This window comes from Bos indicus, chromosome 4 (genome assembly GCF_029378745.1).
Source record: "Bos indicus isolate NIAB-ARS_2022 breed Sahiwal x Tharparkar chromosome 4, NIAB-ARS_B.indTharparkar_mat_pri_1.0, whole genome shotgun sequence".
In the NCBI taxonomy this organism is placed as follows: Eukaryota; Metazoa; Chordata; class Mammalia; order Artiodactyla; family Bovidae; genus Bos; species Bos indicus.
Genome location: NC_091763.1, coordinates 5,962,501 through 5,979,827, shown reverse-complemented (window position 1 = coordinate 5,979,827; position 17,327 = coordinate 5,962,501). Strand labels below are relative to the sequence as shown.

The 17,327-nt window shown below is 47.7% G+C and overlaps 1 protein-coding gene across 18 annotated transcripts in view; it reads left to right on the top strand.

The window, feature by feature from the left end:
* Positions 1 to 3,304: 3,304 nt before the first annotated feature.
* IKZF1 (IKAROS family zinc finger 1) overlaps positions 3,305 to 17,327 on the top strand; it is a 102,711-nt gene continuing 88,688 nt past the window's right edge. For 2 of the 18 annotated variants that reach the window (XM_070787444.1, XM_070787439.1), the window contains exon 1: positions 3,465 to 3,815. In XM_070787444.1, the coding sequence (XP_070643545.1) occupies positions 3,791 to 3,815 (25 nt within the window). In that variant the 5' untranslated portion in view covers positions 3,465 to 3,790. Of the gene's footprint in view, positions 3,329 to 3,455; positions 3,816 to 3,856; positions 4,261 to 4,331; positions 4,685 to 4,710; positions 8,270 to 8,299; positions 8,721 to 9,301; positions 11,473 to 17,327 lie in introns of those variants that run through there. The other 16 variants (XM_070787442.1, XM_070787440.1, XM_070787434.1 and 13 more) reach the window with 15 other exon arrangements.

The window sequence follows — 17,327 nt, the reverse complement described above, 5'->3', positions numbered from 1 at the left end:
TACAATACCAAAGGGAATAAGGTGAAAGAAATATCATAAAGCGAGAAGGATTTGGTTGTCACTTAGTTCACATCCTTGATTCAAAACTCAGAGTCAGAGTTGTGAATGATCAGCAGAACTACTGAACTTCTCAGGTTTCAAAGCCAGGAATCACGGAGTCTCCCTTTGCAGGTGGCGTTAGTGGTAAAGAACCCGCCTGCCAATGCAGGAGACATAAGAGACGCGGGTTCAATCCTGCGTCAGGAAGATCTCCTGTAGGAGGGCCTGGCAACCCACTCCAGCATTCTTGCCTGGGAATTCCTTGGACAGGAATTCTGGTGGGCTACAGGCAATAGTGTTGCACAGAGTCGGACACGATCGATCGACTGAGCACACACGGAGACTCCGGAGAGGACACAGTGCACCCTGAGGGGCCTCCTTCTGGGTCCCTGCCAGCTGGACAGTCTTGGTTCTGCATGAGCTCCCCGCTCTGCCCCATTTCTGCATCCTGGTTCTTCACTTCCAGAAATAAAGTGGGAACTAGCAGTTGGTGATTAGAAAGAGCCAAACTCAAGGAGTGAGCCCTAAGAAAAAGGATTGAGGACCTTGGCCCAGGCTGGAAACTTTTGGTTTTCAAAAATGGAAGAAGCAGAAGCTGGAGATGATAAAAAACTGAGGAAAAGAAACCAAAGCAGCAGGGCCCTTATTGCAGAAGTTTTATCAAAGTCTTTGGTCTTTTTCCTCAAGTCCATGATCCTTTTCAGGCAAAACCATGTGTTCTGTATGAGTTTCACGTTACAGAAAGATAAATAGAATTTCAGGTTTTCTTTTTAACAAAAATCTTTTCCTGTTATTTAACAATATACTTACTGCTACTCAACTGCTGGAGGAAAAAGGATGCTCATTTCATTGCTATTTAACAGATTTTTCTTAAAGAAAAAATGCCATCATTATAATAACTACTTACATACATCATTTAATTTAATTTCACTATATTCTGGCACCATCATTCAAAAAGTAGGTACGCTCCACAGATGACAAACTGAAACTCAGAGAGGTTAAGAATTTGTGAAGACTCACATAGCTAGTGTAAAACAAAACTATTAATCATATCTTATCACCTCCCCTATCCTTTTCCTCCATAAAACTCACTCTCCTTTAAAATGCCATCCAGGCTCTGCCAGAACAGAAGTGCCTGACTCCATTATTATAGGAAATTCTGAATAAGTAGACTTTGATTAATTCTATAGGTGCTTTTTTTCCTTTGATAAGATTATCTCATAACTAAAACATGGTAATTTGACAATTATTGTCTGAATGAAGGAAGCTATTTTTTAATACTCTAACATTATGGAAACAGCTACATATATGTATTCCTAAAGAAACAAAATGAATTGAGACCTATACATTTTTAAAGGATCACACCTGTTTCAATTTCTACTGGTATATTTTCTCTCCAGTGTGCTTTTATTTTAAAAAATTATCATTTTAAAATTTTACTTTATATTGAATGATTCTTTAAATTCTATGGTGCTTTGCAATTTTCAAAAGTTTCACACACATGGTTTCATATAATACTATAATAACCTTTTTTTTTAAATCCCCTACCCCAATATGGACCCTCTGCTGCTGCTGCTGCTGCTAAGTCGCTTCAGTCATATCCGACTCTGTGCGACCCCATAGACAGCAGCACACCAGACTCCCCTGTCCCTGGGATTCTCCAGGCAAGAACACTGGAGTGGGTTGCCATTTCCTTCTCCAATGCATGAAAGTGAAAAGTGAAAGTGAAGCCGCTCATATATAGACTCTCTAATATGCTTTTATCATTATGTATATCAATTTTAACTTCTGATGGAAGGGTTCTCCCTGGCCCCATGGAGTCTATCCACAGACCCAGATTATATACCAGGTTCCTTCTGGTCCACCTCTTTGAGTGGTACACAAGACAGGTCAATAATAGTAGGGTTAATAATAAATATTCATCACTGCTCACAGAGTCCTCCTCACAGAGTCCACCTAGGCATATGAGAAGATCCTCCATATAGAGTGAGCTTTATCCACCAACAATTCCAGGAAGTAGCGTATATGATTACCATCAATGTATAGATGGGGAAACTGAGGCTCAGAGACGTTAAGGACCTGGGTCAATATCACAAGGTCAAACCATCTGGGCTCCTAGCCTCATGCTCTATTGCTTCAGAATGTGCTTTGCATTGGTCCTTGACATACAGTCCTGGGGACCACGGCACACATTTAAAGAGATGAGCCTGGGGGCCAGGACTAAGGGTGTCACACTCATTCAAGACCTGGAGGGGTGTCAGGACCCCTTCCCTGCATCATCTGTCTCCTTTGGGGCCCCGCAACGTTTATTGTCTCATTTAATCTTGACAAGGACTCTAGGATAAAGTAGATTTCTCTTGCACCTAAAAAAAGACTATGATCACAGAGTTTCAATAACTTGGCAGAAGTCATATAGGTAAGGGAAGGACTAGGAATTAAATCAATGAACCTTTAAAGCCCACCCCCGGCCCCTGGGCTTTAAGCAGGGAGTTAACTGGCTCCTTTCAGCACAGGGGAATTTCAGGAGGAGCTGAGCAGTGTTCTTGCTGAAGTGGTTGAGGAAGGGTTCGGTAGAACTTGTTTGTAGCTCCAAGACTTCATCCAGGAATGGCAGAGGCCAAGGTGGTCCACAGGGCCCCTAGCGCTGCCACTAGCAGCCTCCTTATATGCCCCTCAGCCTTCCCTGGCCTCACTCAGCTGCACATTCCCTTTGCCCCACTTGGAAGGCCTGCCCGGGCCCCTTTCTTGAGGCCACAACGCCCTTTCTCACTCTTCCCACGGAAAGACCCGGTGTGTCTCTCCTGCTGTTAGGGATGCTCCAGCATTTATCTTCGCTTTATGTCCCAGCAAGTCTTGAAGGGCCGAGACCTTGGCTCTTGCAACTCCGTTCCTAAGGTGGCACCTGGGGGGCGGGGGAGTGGGTGGCAGTCAGGATGAATATGTTGGATTCATGACTCTTCCTCTTCTACTCAAACACTCTCGCCAGGCTCCTGTGGCGGGGGTGGGGGGCTGACTAATCAGAATGATGGATTCTTCGTGGAGGGCGAAGAGGTGAAGCTCAGAGCTGCCATTCTTGTTTGAACGGATACACAGCGCCTCACACTCGTGCTTCGGAGCTCTCGGAGGGAGCGGCTGAGGCTCAGAGACACCAGGAGGGGGATTACAGGTCTCCCTTCCGCGTCCTCTCCACCGCTGCCGCCCTTTCACACTCGCGTGTGCCCACAGGCCAAAACTGAAGGCGCGATCCTAACTTCTGCCTCCAGCGGGTGGGAGGGAAGAGAGACTAGAGGTATTCCATTGGTTGTCTGGGAAAATGAATCGCACCTTCCCCTCACTTGCGAAGGATCAACTTTTCCCACCCCCTCGGGTGGGCACTCATAAACTGGGGTCGCAGCCAGAACCAGGGAGCCAAGTGGGCCAGCTGGAGGGAAGCGAAGCCGGGCGGGCAGTGGAAAAGGGCATCACTGGGTTCCGAGTCCTAGGGCAGGGCGAGCACGCGGGTGCCCCGACGAGCGGCCCGGGGCGCAAGGCTGCCGGTCCCCGGGAGGACGCCCCAGATCTGGCAGTCCTCCACACGCCATCCGCGCCGGAACCCCAGGGGTTAAGCGCGGGTCCTGCGGCGCGGTGGCGGACCCTCTGGCTATGCCTGGCAGCGGTGGGATGAGGAAGCACGGCGGCGCGGGGAGGACAGGGGCGCGCAGCGCGTGGGGTGGCGGCGGCGCGCCCAGCGGGCCCAGTGCCGGCGAGCGGGATGCAGCGCGCGGCGGCGCGAGCAGGTACGGCCCGTGCCTGCCGCTTCCCGGGTCTCCTGTGTTGGGGCCGGCCAGGGTCCAGCCCCGCGCGGCGCCAAAGTTTGCGCACGATGCCCCGGAGTTGCGCTCGGGACGGCGCCGCGTGAGCGGGCGACGGGCGGCTGGGGCGGCGCGCCCCGACCAGAATCCCTCTCCAAGTCCCGCTCGGAGTCCCGCACCGTGCCTGGTTCCGCGTCCAGTCCCGCTCCCCGTCTCAGTCCCTCTCCTAGTCCTGCTCGCGCCACGCCCGGGGCCCCGCTCCTCGCTTCTGTCCTGTTTGGTGCCGGAGCGTGCACGCGGGGCGAGGCAGGGGCGAGGCAGCTGCGGGGCAGGGCGCGCCGGGACCGGTGTGGCGCGCAGCCACAAAGTTTGCGGAGCGAGGGTAACGGGCGCGCGCTCGGGCCCGGGCGCTCGGAGCAAGCGGCCGCAGGTGACTGAGCGCTGGCTCGCGGGGGCGCGGCGCGGGGCACAGGTGCGCAGCCCGTGGGCGGCGCTGTGCACGCGGGACGGGCAGACCGGCCGCGAGCGCGAAAGCCGGGTGGCGGCCGGCTGGGGGTGGGGATCGCGGCGGAGAAATGGGGAACAATGAGAGTGAGCAACTTCAGGAAGTCATTGTGAAAGAAAGCTGGGAAGAGCTGGGCAGCCGAGCAAGCCGGGCGCTCTAACAAGTGCCTGCGCGGCCCGCGCCCGGGCAACCGCTGCGGCGAAGGTCCTGGGTCCCCGCGGAGCGCAGCCGAGCCGGGGCGGGACGCTTGGACGCGACAAGGGGGCCCACCGGGCGAGCCCGGATCCGAGGTCGCTCTTCGCGCTTGAGGATCAGTCTTGGACCTGCAAAGTGCGACGCACACATCCACGTGAGTGTTTTCAGACTGAATGTCCGTAGAAAAACTTGGACTTGAAAAGAAGGGAAGAAGGAAAACACGGAGGCGGTCACAGTTGTGAGTCATGGTTTCGCTCGGGTCCACCTGTCCTTTCTGGGGACGGTGGGAGCGCTGACTTTCGTCAAAGCCGTGGCCATTTCGTGCTGTGACCGCAGGTGCAGGGCAGGCCGGCCGTGGGACTCTGTGAGCCGCCCCGCTGTCCCCCGGAGGAGGACGTGATCTTGTTTAAGTCGATCCACGCTTTTATAGTGAGATCACGGAAGTCAGCCTTTATAAAGTCATTCATAACGAGCTTTCTTTTCTTATTTTTGACGTGAGAGCTTTTTGCTTATACTGTAAAATAATTAGGTTGAATCTGAACTTGCTTTCTGCAGAATAGGAATTATTCCGGTTTGAAAAGTTGGTAATACTTTTGCTGAGTGCAGTTTTGGCTCTCGGATTAGGAAACCGCTCGGCCAAAAGGTGTCAGGTTACTTGGGGCTGTCTTTGAAATAGGCTTGAAAAATTAGGATGCTTGGTGATTCCTAAGGAATCTCCAGAAGGTGTGATTTTTTTAAAAATTTTCTTCTGATTTGGAGGCACGGGGTGTGACATCTGGAGAAGTGAAAAGGGTTAGGATTCGATTCGCGTGTCTGATCTGGCACTTCCAAGTGTAGCTTTCAAATGCGGTTTCCTTTCTCCCTGGCTGCAGCCCCCCGGAGTGAATGTCAAACCTCTGTGCTTCCCTCAATTTCCACACTCAAATTCCCCACCCTACACCCCAAGGGGTAGTTCAGTTTAGAGGTACCTTATTTAAACTTGGAAAGACACACTGGTGTTGAAGAAATACCTCCTAACCCATCAGATCAACTTATGTTGAAAGTTAATTTTTTTTTTTAAAGAAAGCTTAAAATATTTAATATGCATAACGTTTAAACTTTCATGGAAATTTAAGTGATTTTAAGACTTGGTTCACTTTGGTTCTGAGGTGAGAGGAGAGTGAAGCATACAAGAAAGGTCCAAGCCTCTTGAGTTCATTGCTTTGTTGGAAGATATTTATTTGATGAGATTATTGGGACTCATCTTTTATGTGGGATTTTGAAAGGAACAATTCAAGTATAATGTATATTGTATGTGTCAGAATTGTTTCAGTAAGAAATTAAATTATTGTATACGTGGCTTAAAATTTAAGTAGTCACAAGTATCTCTGACCAGAAGACGACTTGCCTACATCATGGTTATACAGAATGTGTTAAAAAATAATTTGTGTGCACAAATATACATAATGAGGCAGTGTTTAAAAATTCTGTACAGTTTGGGTTTGATGTAGTGTATTCAGTTTCAAAACTTCTCATGATCATACATGTTTATATTTTTTTTTTACCTGGGAAAAAATGTATTTCCCAGCCTCAAAGTCCCCAGAGCTGAAGACCAAAAGATGTAACTGAGTTAAACCGTTTGGTTTTCTTCCCTTCCCTGCCCTACCTCCCATCCCCATTTCATGGTGATAGTTGAAGGCAGGAGTTTCAGAAACTCCACCAGGCTTCTATAATTCATCATTATTTTAATTAAAGCGCTGCATCTTGGGAAACGACATATCCTCCAAAATTCAGGAGCATCAGGACAATAAAAGCCCATCATCACGGTCTCACAGGAATTGAAGGTCCATGAATACGTGTGTGTGTGCTATGTTTGGGTCTTTTGAGAAGTTTGTCTAAAGTCTCCGGAGAGAAGGTAACTAGTGGTTTCCTTGCAGCCATTTCCCTTGTTGAAAATTAAGATCACAGCCAATTTCCTGGCCAAGAGGCTGCAGCCAGTACTGCTAGGGCCACTGCATCTTCCTCACTGGAGCCTTAGAGTCTGAGGATCGTGGTTCTGTAGTTTGGGGAGCTTTCCCCTTGGCTTGGATGTGTGTCTGTCATGTTGGGTCAGTGTAGAAGCCTACTGTCAACATAAATGTCAAACTCTGGAAGTTTAAGAGAACCTAATGCATATATACACTGTCTACTACATGTCATTGCTAAGAAACGCTGCCAAGCCGCCCGCACACGTGTTGTGTATATCCTTCACGGTTACGTGTGTATTAATAGATACAGGAAATAAAGACATTATGTGATAGTATGCACACAGACACACAGAGAGCGTACGCAGAGCATGGGCAGACACAGGGGCCAGGGGGGAAAGGGTTTTAACAATCAAACACATGTGACCTGAGTAATAAAGACCCTCCTTTCTGGCTTGGTCGGTTAGTTGGTTTGATTTTTACCTTTTACTAAAACAAAAGAGATTTTCCTAGTTGGAATGGTAAATGCAAGCATCAGTGATGCCAGTTCTTTGTGTATCTGCCTAACATAGTTTCAGTTAACCCAGAACTGGTCAAGGGCAGAAGCATTCAGAGGTGGTGTTTATTCCTTTTCCCTCCTCTGATCTTTGTAATTATGAAATAATTTCACTACAACATAACTCTTGGTTTTGTTGTCTTATTTGAATGGGCACTTACGTCAGTGGATCCAGTTCACAGGGAGCAGCTGTTCGGGTTAACTGGCGGCCTTTGCTATTTCTTTTTAAAAAATACTGTGTTTTAAATTTTATTGAAATATAGTTGATTTACAGTGTTGTGTTCGTTGCTGCTATTTCTACATGCGTTTTCGGGTGCTTCTGTACTATGTAAGTCTCGCCTGTGGCTCTGAGATGCTGCGCCTCCTGCCCTGACGGTTACCATCAGTCCCTGCCTGGTGTCGGTCTGTTTGTGTCCGAAGAGCCTCAGGCGCGTGTGTGTGGCATAGTTCATCTCATGGGAGAAAACACAAGATGTAAAAGCGACAAGTGACCCATTCTTTGTGGCTGACAAGGGGAGAACCGTTGATCCAGTTGACACCTTGAGACCAATCATTTTGGTTTTGCTTAGGAAAGGCACATGTGCACACATGTGATCCAGACCTTGGGCAGATTGTGTTTCAGAGCATAGGCCTTACACACACACACACACACACACACACATACACTTAAAATCCAGATAAGGAAGGAGACAGGAATGGAGTTCATCAGGGACGTGGGCGCCCCTAAACCAGACTCAAGCAACAGCAACCAAACTGATTTTACTATGGGGTCGACCAGATGCCCATACTGTTTCCACCCGCCCCCCACCACCTCCCCACATAGATTTAGGCATGTTGCTCTTGCAGTTTAATAAGTGACTCCACACCATAGCTTATCTTTCTGCAGCTCCTTCCATTTTCAGTGTTGTTACTTTAATAGCTCGTGTTTGACACTGTTTTGAAACATTTGATGATATTCTAACAAATATTTGTAAGACATTATGAAACATTAAAAGTGAAATGCTGCATGATTACAAGTGAAACAGAGCAAACAAAAGGAGCTTTGCAGAGCACCCTGGAGAGGAGAGGTGGGCAGGGCCCAGGGCTCACCCTGCTTTAGTTTGTCCTGGGTGAGTGGTGTGTAGGGGGCCCACTGCTGAGGAGGGCCTGGTGGGGAGGCAGCCCAGCCTTCTCTGTAGCAAATGGCCTCGTTCCTTCCATCCAGCCTTTTTTCCTTCTCCTATTTTGCTGTGATGAACAGGTGGGTGAATGCTTTGGGTGCCTCCCATTACCTGCCTGGGGATGAACCATGAAAAATGGTGAAAACTCCAAGTCCCAGGCCTGGGGGCCCCTTGCCTTCCTGTCACAGCCTTCTGTGTCTCTCTTCTTCTGGGCTGATTGTCTCTGCCTCTGGGGAGCCCATCATGCCTGGTGACTCAAAGAGGTCCCTCTCCCACCTACCTCAAGCCCGCCAAGTCAGACGTCCTAATAATCTCTGAACCCATTTTGGTCGGGACAGGAAGCACGGGCTCCCTTCCTGCCTATGTTTTCCTGAGAGAAAACCATCTTCCCTCCTTTTTTGCATATTTGGCAAATGGGTCCACCTTCCTCTCCGCCCCAGTGGAAGGAGAGGAGGGTAGTGGCGAAGGAGGCGGCAGGGTCCCTTCCAGGTGGCTGAGTCCAGGGGGCTCCGAAGGCCCCAGGCCTCCAAGGTAGGACTGGGGGTAAGGCCCGCCCCTCGGGTCTCTGGGGGGCACAGGCTTCTGGGTGAGTCACTGGTTTCTTTGCTGTTCTGCAGAGATGGGCACTTCCAGAGTGCACTCTCCTCCCTCCCCAGGGTAGCCTGTGCCCCCAGCCCCTGCTGGCTTCCTACTGACTGTCTTGGGTGATGGAAAGTCTCATTACCTTCCATGTGCTCTCTCTGCTTTCGGGGTCCCCTGCTCCACCTCCTGATGGCTCACGGAGCAGGGCCACGGCTTAACGAATTGCTGAAAATAGGTCCTAATTAGTGGGAAAGCGCCTTCTTCATCTTTTCTCATTCAAGTGTGCAGTGGTTCGTTTTTCTTCAGCTATCAAGTCACTGCTGAAGGAAATCTGACTCTCTTCCTACCATGTTTGCACCAAAAGTTAGCTCCATTGGACATGCAGTTGGTGCGGGTCTTCTGGGGGGTGTTGAAGACGGGTGCAGTGTGCTGGGGTCCCAGCGTTGTTCCTTAGTCTCTTCCTTTCCCTCTCTCCCTCCTTCCTTTCTGCCTCTGTCTCTCATGTGTGTGGTATTTGCAGAAATAACTATGAACTGCATCAAGAATTTGTAAACGACCTTACACATACTGAAATAGACTTCTGGCCTCCGTTATTGAGCTCACATGCTAAAATGACACTCCAAAGCGTTATTGGGTAGTATGAAGCTGGCTAAAACTGAACAAGATGGTTTGGTTTAGAGCCCTCTTCTAAAGCTAGGAGTCCTATGCTGAATACAGATTCATTGGTTTTGGGTAAATTTTCATTGTTACATCAGATTTTCACTGGCGCACTTGGAGCAAATGAAATAGCATGTAAGATACCTCTTTAGTCCGAATGGAGAAAATGTTGAATGTAGAATCTTTAGGAGAAATGAAAATGAGGGATTGATCTTTTATAAACTGACTTTGGAAGCACTCTGATGAACTCCAGTGCTTTTAATGGAAACTAGAAAGAGCCAGCGACCCCCTGGTGCGAGCCCCACTTTGAGCCTGAAAAAGTGACCTTTTCTTCCTCCTTGTGCTGAGTTTTGTGTCGGGCAGAAAATTAAAGTGATATTCAGAGAGATCCACAGTGAAAACATTGATAAATTGTGTATCCTACTTCATTAAATTAAAACTCATACTGCTAATTATTGCAGGTTGGTAAGAGATAAGGCAATTAATTACCATTTAAAAATGATTGGGGAATTTCTAATGCGTTTCTACCTGCATTTTCTCACTTCTGTCTGGAGTTTGTGTATGTTTAACCTGAATTTCAAGACTTTTCAGTTTAATATAGAGCAGAGAGGTTTTTGTAAAAGACAGATAATTTACTAGGGGGGAAAAAAAAACATTGAAAATAAGCTCATTTAAGGGCTGCAGAAAAATCTGACTGTAGTGTTTAAGAGTTTTCCTGTACTTGGTTCCCTGATGGATGTGAACATTTTCTGCCTGATTTTAAATAAAGATGTGCTGATTTTTGTAGGCCGAAAATGAGGAAGTTGTAAGCCTCTGTGAGGTTCTGCTCACGACACCCCCACACCCCCTGGGTTTGCATGAGGACTTCGTGGGCTAAAGGTTGTGTGGATGACAGGCAGTCCTGGTTGGGCCTGATGCCCACTGGGAGCATGTGTATATATGGACTTTGTTACGTGTGGGGCATTTTGTCCTTGGGAGCCTATGCTGGGTTATAGAACATCTAAGCTGTCTGTCCATCGTCGAATACTATGGAAATCTAGAACTTTTTTTGCTAATTTGGTCCAACTAAAGAGCCTATTCAGAATAGCAAATGTTATTCTTTTCAGTGATTATCATATTTACTGTCCATAGCAATCACTTCCCAAATCATTGATACATTTGGATTCCTTTAACCCTTCTCAGACACAGCTGAACTCACTTCAGCCAACCCATTTTAGGTTGGGGAAACCAAAGTAAATTCCCAAAGAGTGCTGAAGTTGCTACGATTTAAGGAGCCAGATTTTTTATTTTTCATTCTGTATGCTCTGAACATGGTTTTGAAACGTGAATAGAGATGATTTTTTAAAGAATCTTTGTAAGAAGTTGCTTCATTTTAACTCATTGCAGCTGATAACCTTAATCATTACAACTGATAATTTGGGGATGTTGTGAACAGAACTGAGCTCAGAATACAAGTCCTTCAGGGCGAATTTCCAGTAGCTTAGCAACCACGTGGCCATACCACAGAGAGTCAACCATCGATGTTCACACCCGTTCCTCTCTGGAGCCACCACCCTGTGAGGCTGCTTTAGAACACATTTTCTCTCTCTGTTTGTTTCTAGATTTGTGGCTCTAGTCTCCCCACCAGCTTGGTAGGAGTGACTTTTCTAAATATAAAAAAAAAAAAAGGAAAAAAGATTGTGCAGCACTGGGATGGTGTCCTCAAGAGAAAAAGAAAAAATAGCTTTTCAGTTGTTGTTGATAAGTAGGTATGTCTGGGCTGTAAACACCAGACCCTCCTGGGGATTAGAGTAATTGTATTTCCCTGGGTCTAAATAACATATAACTTTAAAAAGAAGTCCAGAGGCATTTGTAGAAACCTCAGTATGACAGGTATATTTGGGGGAGTGCTATAGGACTTCCCTGGTGGCTCAGACAGTAAAGCGTCTGCCTGCAATGCAAGAGACCCGGGTTTGATCCCTGGGTTGGGAAGATCCCCTGGAGAAGGAAACAGCAACCCACTTCAGTACTCTTACCTGGAAAACCCCATGGACGGAGGAGCCTGGTAGGCTACAGTCTGTGGGGTCGCAAAGAGTCAGACACGACTGAGCGACTTCACTTTCTTTCTTTCTTTCTTTCTTTTCTTTATAGGTATATAAGTGAATTTTTTCTACCATGTACAGTATTAAGTTCGAATTTTTCACGTCCACATAAAGTGATACTGGTATGTCAAGATAGCTTCACTACTAAGAAGGCAAGAGGAGATACTGTATGTACTCTTTATGCCAGCATCTTACCTTGCTGAGTGAAAACTAAGTTTGGATTTGTGTTTATCTGTAACTTATGTTACAGTAACTTAGTTATCAGTAACTTTGTGCTTATCTGTTTTATAAAAAACGAGAAAAAAATCTTTGAAAATAATAGGAACACAAAAGTTCTCCCTGGGCTCCTCTGTCTCTTCACTTCGTGATGATAAGAGGCCAGCACTTCTGAGAATATCCCTGTAAATCATGATTTGGGCCCAGTTCCTGCTTTTATTTTTTAAAGACAGAGGTATCACTTTTGTTACACAGTTGCTGGCCAAGCATGAAGGCTTCTAAAATCGGGAAGAGGGTAGAAGAAAATGATTCTAAAGTTAGACTTTTTACTTAAGTGATGAAGTGTAAAAGGCCATTTATATTTGAGGAAGCTACTTAGGAAATGGCCTCTGATGAGGGCCAGCATCAGGAAAAGTCCTCTAAAAGCATATGTAAATTCGGAGTGTCTGCCTCTCCGGGGCTGCTGAATAAACAGCAGTTCCTGTTAGCGGTTTGAGAGCCAGTGTACAGCGGGGCACACGAGCGGACCCGGACACACGATAGGCATGCAGTGCGGGGACCTCTCCTGGGCCGCTCGAAACCCAGCCCCGGAGCTGCTGTGAAAGCACAGACTGTCCCCAGCTCCATTTGCCCTATTATTTTCCGATTTGTAGCGTCTCACGTCTTTTTTCTTGGCCTCACTTCTAGGCAGGTGGCCCCGTGATGGCTTTTACAAACAGCCTCGTGGTTCTGTTCGTTCTGTATTCAATCCTTCCTCGCTGAGAATGTTTTCAGACAGCAGGATTTTCAGCTGTATTTTGAAAAGGCTTCCTGAGTTCCCCCTGACCCTTCCTCTTTTGCATATTAGTTCCTGCCCCTCGGGGGGAAAAAAAATGTGAGGACAGAATTGCACATGGGAGCTAATTTGCCCTCAAAAAGCAGGTTCACAGTAGAACAAACCGCTGGAGGAAGAGTTCTCTGTGGCTCAGTTTAAAAAAAAAAAAAAAGTGTCCGTGTGTGTGTGTGTGTGTGTGTGTGTGTGTGTGTGTGTGAATGGCTCAGTTAAATATGGGGGGAGGGTGTGAAAGCCAAATTGTATTCCCTGCCATCCTGTTTAAATCTTGTTTTTCATTGTTATTTGTGCCAGCCCTAATCTCTGTGGAATAATCATGAAAACGTGTAGATTGGCAGCTAATTTTGAAAAAATGAAAAGACTCAGAAATGAAATAAGAGGACTCTGAAGTTGTTAGCTTCTCCCAATCTGTTTTGTCAAGTTGTTAGGAAAACCTCTAAGGTCTCCGGAATCAGACACAAAGATCCTGCATATTACCTTTGCTTTCTCTTGGAACATTTCCTGTTTTAAGATATGGTGTAATTCACAGCAATAGGGTAGATTTACCAGCCTGAAGATGAAAAGACTTTCTCTCAACAGGAAGAATGAGTGTTATTAAAGAGGTCTGTGACCTAACGCATTTTAAATAGATTTTAGGTTTGGCCTGTTTCCCCCTTCAAAATAAGTACTGTTTAAAACATAAGGAAATAACCCCAAAGGTATCTCTAGTGCAACCTCATTCATCAGGGAGGAAAATAATCAATAGCATCCATTTGACCAAATAACCAGAATTTAACTGTATTGTAGAAGTTTTGTCATGGAGTTCGCCTTAATTGCAAAGTATTACCAAGAGCTTGCTTATTTTCTGTGGCGATACGGGTAACACCCATTTCTGGTCCATTTGTACTTTTAAGCTTGGGGACCACTGCCTGAGTGGTCCTGGGCTCTCATCTCAGCTCTGTTGTCTGTTGAGATGTGAGACCTTGGGCAGGACACTTCTTTCTTAGCCTTGGTTTTCTCATCTATAAAATAGAAACAATAATGTGGATCATGTATCAGAAGAACACAGTTTAGATGTAAGGATTAAAGACGCACACATAGCAGATGGGGATTGAAAACTCGATCGGCCCTGGACGTTCTGCTGGGCGCTCAGATGGAACAGGGAACGAGGTGGCTGCTGTCCACGCCTGTGGGGATTAACAGCTAAATGCCAGGCACGTGGTAGTTCCTTCAAGAAGGCTGACTGACACCAACGTCCTTTCCTTTACCTTCTTTTTCTGGCGTTATATAAGGTACTCAAGAAATGCTATGAAATATTACTGGACAGAAACACACAAAAAAGAAAAAACAGTGTATGCTGTTTAAACCCCAAAGAATGGTCTTTTGAAAAGTTTGGAGAAGAACTGTGTGCTACCAGCAAATGGGCTGACTTTGAGGGACCGTCTGTGGTTCATCACAGCTCGTTTGGCGGGCTATGTACTAAACTCTTTAACCGCCCTTAATCGGGGTGCTTTGGGAGGTCACCAATTCGGGGTTCTTGACAAGCATCTGGCTTTTACTTCTGACTTCATTAATCCAGACTCAGCTTTCTTGAATTATGGGAAAGTCCTGTCATCTCAGAGCAAGTGCTAGGAGGAGAGAAAAGAAGAGATGGGGTGTGAGGAGGCTAAGAGGGCCTGGGGACCATCCCAGCCTTTCCCCGGAGCAGCAGCCCCCGCAGGATCCCCGGCCCTCGCTGAGCCTTTGTCCAGGCTGCTCGCTCACCGGCGGGTAGGAATGGGCCAGTTGTCCTGGAGACATGCCCAGAAGCCGCAACTGCCCAGGGCTGTTGGATGCTTCTCCTCGGAGGCATCCAGGCTCCAGCTCCCGTGGGTGGGGAGGAGGAAAGGCAGCTGAGGTCGAGGAGGGGGCTTCCCGAAGGTTTCGCCGTCCCCCGGAAGGCTCCAGCTCCACTGGCCCTGGGCGCCTGGGCGCAGAGGTGCAGTGGGCCTCTGTATGTGGTCCCCACCGTCCCCTGTTCTCTAGACTCGTCCTGTGCCAGCTTCAGAGAGGGTGGTGGCTGCGGGGGAGACGGAGCTCCTGGCTTGGGGACCCCGTCCCAGCAGGAGTAGGGCGAGTGAGGGTCCTGACTCCTGCTCTGCCTCCTGGAGGGGCCCTTGAGCGCCCTGTCACGCTGGCTGTCCTTTATCTCTGCATCTGTTTCCCCGTGTGCGAGATTCAGGACTGCGTGCTCCAGAGGCACAATAAAAGCATTCATGTCTGTAAGACGCACCCGGTGACAGGTATTTACTGACACTGCTGCGTTCTTTCGTTTGTATGTGAGCTGCAGCCTCGGGCCACTTGCGTTCCCCATACAGAGCAGAAGATGGCAGAGCTCCTTGGCGTCTCCCTGGACAGGCCTGCTGTGCTTGGTTTGGGCTTAGGTGCAGCGTTGTGAAAATGTGGGGTTAAGTCACTCTGGGGATGAACGCTTCTTCCTGACGGCCAACTTTTGTACTGAGATCGGACCAAGCCTGAATCCCTTTTCCATTCAACACTGGGCACTGCTTCCATGTGTCTAAAGAGAAGTACAGCGCCTGGGTGGTGCCTCTTCCCGGGAGTGGGGTTACTTCACTGTCCTCCTTGGTGGCTAGGTCTTGGGGTGGGGGCTGGTGTTTCCTCTCCTTCAGATAGTTCTCCATTGTCAAATTATTTCTTGGTCTTTGTATAAGGGCAAAGTCACCTTTACAAAAAAAAAAAAAAACTCACTACTTTTTAGTCCCAAGAGATGCAAATTTAGATCTTGAGGAAGTTTGAGGGAGTTTGTCAAACTACCCCACCCTCCCACCTCGTGATGTCAGAAAGACAGGCCATGGAATCACAGGACTGCCATGGACTGTGCCCTAATTCTTAGGAATTTCAAGATAATGGTGACAACTGAGCGTTCATCCAAGCATGGGGGACCCCCAGGTACAGCTCCAGCCCTGGTGCGGACCACAAGCCGGCTGACTGGGTCCATGTAGGCTTGGTTGAGGAGCTGTTTGAAAGGCTAAGTGAGGCTGATGAGCTAACAGAGTTCCATGCAGGCATTCAGTGAAAATGGAGACAGGCCTGCAACACAGATCCTGGGTACTCTGCTCTCAGGGTCTGCTCTCCACCACGCCCACTGTCCACTGCCGATGGGTGCTAAGGCAGGGTGGGGTTCAGGGAGGTGCCCTCGCTCTGCCCTGTCGGGACACATGGGCACAGGTGCCCGCACAGCAGAGCCGGGTCTGGGCTTCAGCCGCAGGCCCAGCGCATCCTCTCGCTGCTGCGTGACCTGTCCTCACATCTCCCCCCGGAAAGGACTGATCATACAGGGCAGTGTGGTGTGGATAGATCCTGCCCAACAAGAAACCTAGAGGATCCTTGCAGCAGCTGGAAGGCACCTTCTCTGGCAGCACTGGGCTGGGGACCCATCACCTAGCTGGGCTTTAGGAAATTTTTTCCTTTTAATCAGAAGTTACTTGAAAATACAGTCGGGTGTTGATGAAATCAATCGCTGCCACCAAACACTGCATGAACTTTAAAACGAGAATGTCAGTGCACATTTGTCAATGAAAAAGATACATACAGTATTAGATGAAGAAAATATTGTACAACAGTTTGTTTGCAGTACATTCAGTGTCCTCTTTTTCTAAAAAGTTCTGTGTGTATACAAACACACACAGAAAAAATGTAGTAGTCTTAAGTAGTGGGAAAGTGTGTTAGTCACTCAATCAGGTACAAGTCTTTGCAATCCCGTAGACTGTAGCCCTCCAGGCTCCTCTGTCCATGGGATTCTCCAGGCAAGAACACTGGAGTGGGTTGCTGTGCCCTCCTCCAGCGGGTCGTACTGACTCAGGTATGGGCATTTACTGGCCTTTATTTAAAAAGTTGTAAAATATAATCACTTGCATATCACTTGCATAGAAAAAAAAAAGTTCAAAGTCAACATGATAAAAACTAGGAATTTAGAGTAGTATTTGTTGCAGCAAGATTCGCGTTCTGTCCACAGTCTGCTGTGTGTGCGTGCTCAGTCATGTCTGAGCAACCCCATGGGCTGGGGTCCACCAGGCGCCTCTGTCCAAGGACTTCTCCAGGTAAGAATACTGGAGTAGATTGCCATTTCCCTTTCCAGAGGATCTTCCCAACCCAGGGGTTGAATCCGAGTCTCTTGCGCCTCCTTCGCCTCCTGCATTGGCAGGCAGATTCTTTACCTCTGAGCTACCTGGGAAGCCTTCTGTCTACTATACATTTCCCCTATCAATCCGGAGATACCTTAGAACTGGTTGGTGATGTTTCACCTTAAAATACTACATTTGTCTTCAGAAAACTGAATCTCATATTAATGTTGCAGAGCGAACACAAAGGTTTTTCTCCGTTGAGTCTTATTTCTTTATTAATAGAATTGTTCGGACAGTTTCAGAAAAATCATAGGTGTTTTATGTTTTTTCCTGTAGAAGGATGTGAGACTTTGGACCCGTTGCTTTTTGGCGACGCTAAGTGCTAGACTGGTAAAGAGCCTGCCTGTAATATGGGAGACCTGGGTTCAATCCCTGGGTCGGGAAGATCCCCTGGAGAAGGAAATGGCAACCCACTCTAGTATTCTTGACTAGAGAATCCCATGCACAGAGGAGCCTGGCGGGCTACAGTCCATGAAGTCACAAAGAGTGGGATGTGACTGAAGTGACTGCACGCGTGCACGCAGACTGGTCTCATGTTTGCTTCTCGAGCTAGTTTGTCTGCCTTGCTTGTTGGTGAACCCTCAGTCTTGGGGCTGAAACACATGTG